This window comes from Gossypium arboreum, chromosome 7 (assembly GCF_025698485.1).
Source record: "Gossypium arboreum isolate Shixiya-1 chromosome 7, ASM2569848v2, whole genome shotgun sequence".
In the NCBI taxonomy this organism is placed as follows: Eukaryota; Viridiplantae; Streptophyta; class Magnoliopsida; order Malvales; family Malvaceae; genus Gossypium; species Gossypium arboreum.
Window position 1 is genome coordinate 73,583,990 of NC_069076.1, and position 3,611 is coordinate 73,587,600.

Consider the following 3,611-nt stretch of genomic DNA (forward strand, 5'->3'; position numbering starts at 1 on the left):
TGATGTCTAATTAATCAAAAATTCATTCTGTAATATCATAAATTTAAATTCTGCAATATATACTTTATTACTACTATATTACTCCTAACAGCCAATCAAATATCATAATTGAGGACAAGTATCCAATGCTGTTGAAGCGTGTAGGACACGGTGGGCATTAGAGCGTGTGAGGCTTTTGTTGCTTGGGGACCAAGCTGAATAGGAGGACCCAGCACATTTGGAGGGAAGTTTAGGACACGTGTCATTACAGTGAGAAGCAGCAAGTCACCTGTTCGCTAATTTTGAAGCGAATTAAGAAATTTTATGAATTGTTAAAATAAAATAAAAAAATCAAACAGGGGAAATAAATAAATAAATAAGGTAGTTTTATGGAGGATACTCCTACAAAACAGCGATTCTTGGTATTTTGACTCTTCCTTTCAACTGAAACTCTCCTGTTCCTTTTCCACTATCTCGCCTTTTGATTTTACTCTCCGCCAAAGTTTTAGTTTCTTTTTTCTTCTCTCTCTCGAAAACAAAATCCCCGTTTTTTTTTTTTTTTTTATGTTAACCACCTGGAAATGAATCCAGGGAGGGTTAAATACACAGAGCGAAGAACTGTTACTAATAAGCTACTCAAGGCATCGAGCAAGTGGTTTCCCATGGAGTCCAAACCCAAAGCCCCTAGGATCGTCAGGATTTCTGTCACCGATGGCGATGCCACCGATTCTTCTAGCGATGAAAGCGAGCAGGAGAGACATCACACAGTGAAAAGGCATGTTAGCGAAATCAGGATCGGAGATTGTTCTACATTCAATTCCAACAAGACATCAAACAAGCAAAACAGACCGACTAACAATAAGACCAATCTTGTCAATATCAGATCAAAGAAGCAACAACCGCAGCAGCAGCAGCAGCAATGTTTGTCTAACGGCGTCAAGTACCGTGGGGTTCGACAAAGGCCATGGGGAAGATGGGCTGCTGAGATCAGAGACCCGACAAGTCGAACCAGGGTCTGGCTTGGCACTTATGATACGGCTGAAGAAGCTGCTTTGGTTTATGACAGAGCCGCGATTCGAATCAAAGGCCCTGACGCTCTCACCAACTTTATAAAGCCTCCTGCCAGACCCTCCCCACCTGAGATTGAACTTGAAATGACTTCCGGGTATGATTCTGGCCAAGAATCTCACTCACTCTGTTCACCAACTTCTGTTCTCAGATTTCAGTCGAATGAAGAAACTGAACTTCAAACCGAGTCCAAAGATGACTCAACAACACAAACTGGGTGGAGCCCTGTTAAGGAACTCTCTCAATACCCAAGTAACTTATTAGACGAGTTTTTGTTAACAGATCCAGTGGTTTTATATGATTACTTAGATTCTGATAACCCTACACCAATATTTTTTGATGAACTGAGTTTACCGGAAGCAAGCAGCAATTTGGAACATGATTATTGTGATATTTCTGTTAAATTGGATGTTGATTTCGGGTCTTGCTCCTGGGATGTGGATAACTACTATTAAGATCAGAGTAGTTTTGGCTCTTGTTGCTGCCCATGTTTACCTGAGTTGCTGGTATATACTTTTTGCCGTGCGTAATTTTATGGTAAATTCCGAGTGGAATTTTGGATACCTTTTTCTAGATGTGTTTCTCTACTGCTGCTACAGTGTGTAAAGAAATGCCAAGTAAACATGTAAATTCTTGGTTTCTTTTAAGGCTTCTTTTTCGTGGATATGAACAGGTTTGGTGTGCGTTTCAATTGGCATGGTCGTTGTTTGTATGCCAGGAAGCGTGCTTTGCCGTTATGTCTTTTGTTTAAAAAGAAAGTAAAAAATCTGAAATTTATTGTGTTTTGGGTTATTGAATTCGTTGCTTTACTTCTTTTTCTTGTCTGGGTAATTGATGGGGTCGGTGAGATATTTTTTAATCTTTAATGGGTGCATTGGCGCGGGACTCAAAAGGCTGCCAAGTTAAGCTAAAGTGGGTACCCATGTTCAACGGTTTGCCACCTTAGACACTTGTTAGCCATAAACTCGTTTGAGTTTTGTTAAGAGCCATTCTTTTTAAGCATGGCATTCCTATTCATGCCACTTGTTCCCCCTGTTTGGTTTTCTATCAAACAAAAGGGGAAAAAAAAAAGTAAAATGACCCTTTGGAAAAATTTACCATTTGATCGTCTTAAAAGAAGTAGTAGTTATGTTTCTTTCATTGACAAGTTCTCGTGCTCTGATTTCACCATCAAGGTTAAAAAAATATGCCAACTACGATTCTAAGAAGGATCTTTTTTCTTATATATGAAAATAATGAAAGAGAGCAAGAGGGACACGTTATGTTCCATATTAAGAGGCACTTCTTTGTTTTGGGGATGTTTTTGGGTTGCCTTGGAACAGTATAACAGTGACTTCAATTGATAAGGACATATCTTGAGTTGAGAAAACAGACAGAAGTGCGAGATGCCCCATAGGACTCTCGTTTAGAGGACCCAATTCCATCCACTTGACAAAGTTGATTTTGAATCCTTTGGAAAATAAATGATACGTCGGCCCCACAGAGATAGACCCTGGTGGGATCTTTAGACACGATTCTGCCCTCTCTTTGCCCTGTCCCCAAGGCTGAGGCAGCCAGCCTCTAGAAATACATAAAAAAGTCTCGACACAATACTAAAAAACGTCTTGGAAAGGGTTGTCGTAGAGCCATAGGGCTACCTGCACATTAGGGTTAGGCCTTGGCATTTTCAGGTGATATATCCCGGCATGCTTGAATCTCCGGTAACGACAAGTATCTTTTTTTTTCAGTCAAAAATCGATTTGTTACAAAAGGTGGTTCGTGGATTGCAGGCTTTTGGGGATTATTTAATTATGATGAACAAAGGCAGCAGCAAAGGTGGTTTCAAAAATCACGGCTAATATCAGCCTCTGCTGGACTGCTGTCGGTAAGCAGACCCACTTGCAAGCTGAAACTCTGGATTACTGGTAGGCCAATAGTCGACTCTTCTCGCTGAATACTGATGTTCATTTCTTCTTTTTTCGTCTGATTTAAATGTATACTAACAGCGACATAGCAATGCAAAGTTTAGTTTGACTTTGAGGTGGTGGCCCCCCTCCCTACTTTCCCAGAATTGGTGGGGACGGGTCGATGTAGCTGGTTACACCAAAAATATATAGCAAAATTTCATAATGGTCAAAGATTGAAGATCAAGGAAATAAACTAGGGGGAAAAAGGTTACTCATAAACCATTAACAAAGGCAGTTCAAATAACAGGTCTGAACTCTGAGGTTTTACTAAAAATAAACTTTTCCAGTTTCCACGCATAAAAGGGATGTTGGAGTTGGACAAATGCCGCAAATAGTACACCTGAGCCCCTAGGTAATTAACTTGGCATTTTCCTTTTATTGTAAAACTACGGTGGGGTTGTTTATATATTTCCTTCCTTTATTTACAAATAGATAAATTAGTTATATTAGATTAAATTATAAATTAATTTTTTAATCTTTTATTTATTTTTACTGTTAAATTATGACATAATTGATAGAGTAAGTCAATAGTGAGATATGACATTTCACTTGTACCTCACGTTAATATGATAAAAATCTTAAAAATAAATAAATTTTTTTAATAATTATTTGAAAAAT

General features: G+C 38.7%; 1 protein-coding gene across 1 annotated transcript; it reads left to right on the forward strand.

Moving 5' to 3' along the window:
- The first annotated feature begins 317 nt into the window (after nt 1-317).
- On the forward strand, nt 318-1,844 carry LOC108459725 (ethylene-responsive transcription factor CRF5-like). Its single transcript, XM_017759128.2, has one exon. It carries the CDS (start codon nt 561-563, stop codon nt 1,500-1,502), a length of 942 nt encoding a protein of 313 aa, XP_017614617.1. The 5' UTR covers nt 318-560; the 3' UTR covers nt 1,503-1,844.
- The last annotated feature ends 1,767 nt before the right edge of the window (nt 1,845-3,611 follow it).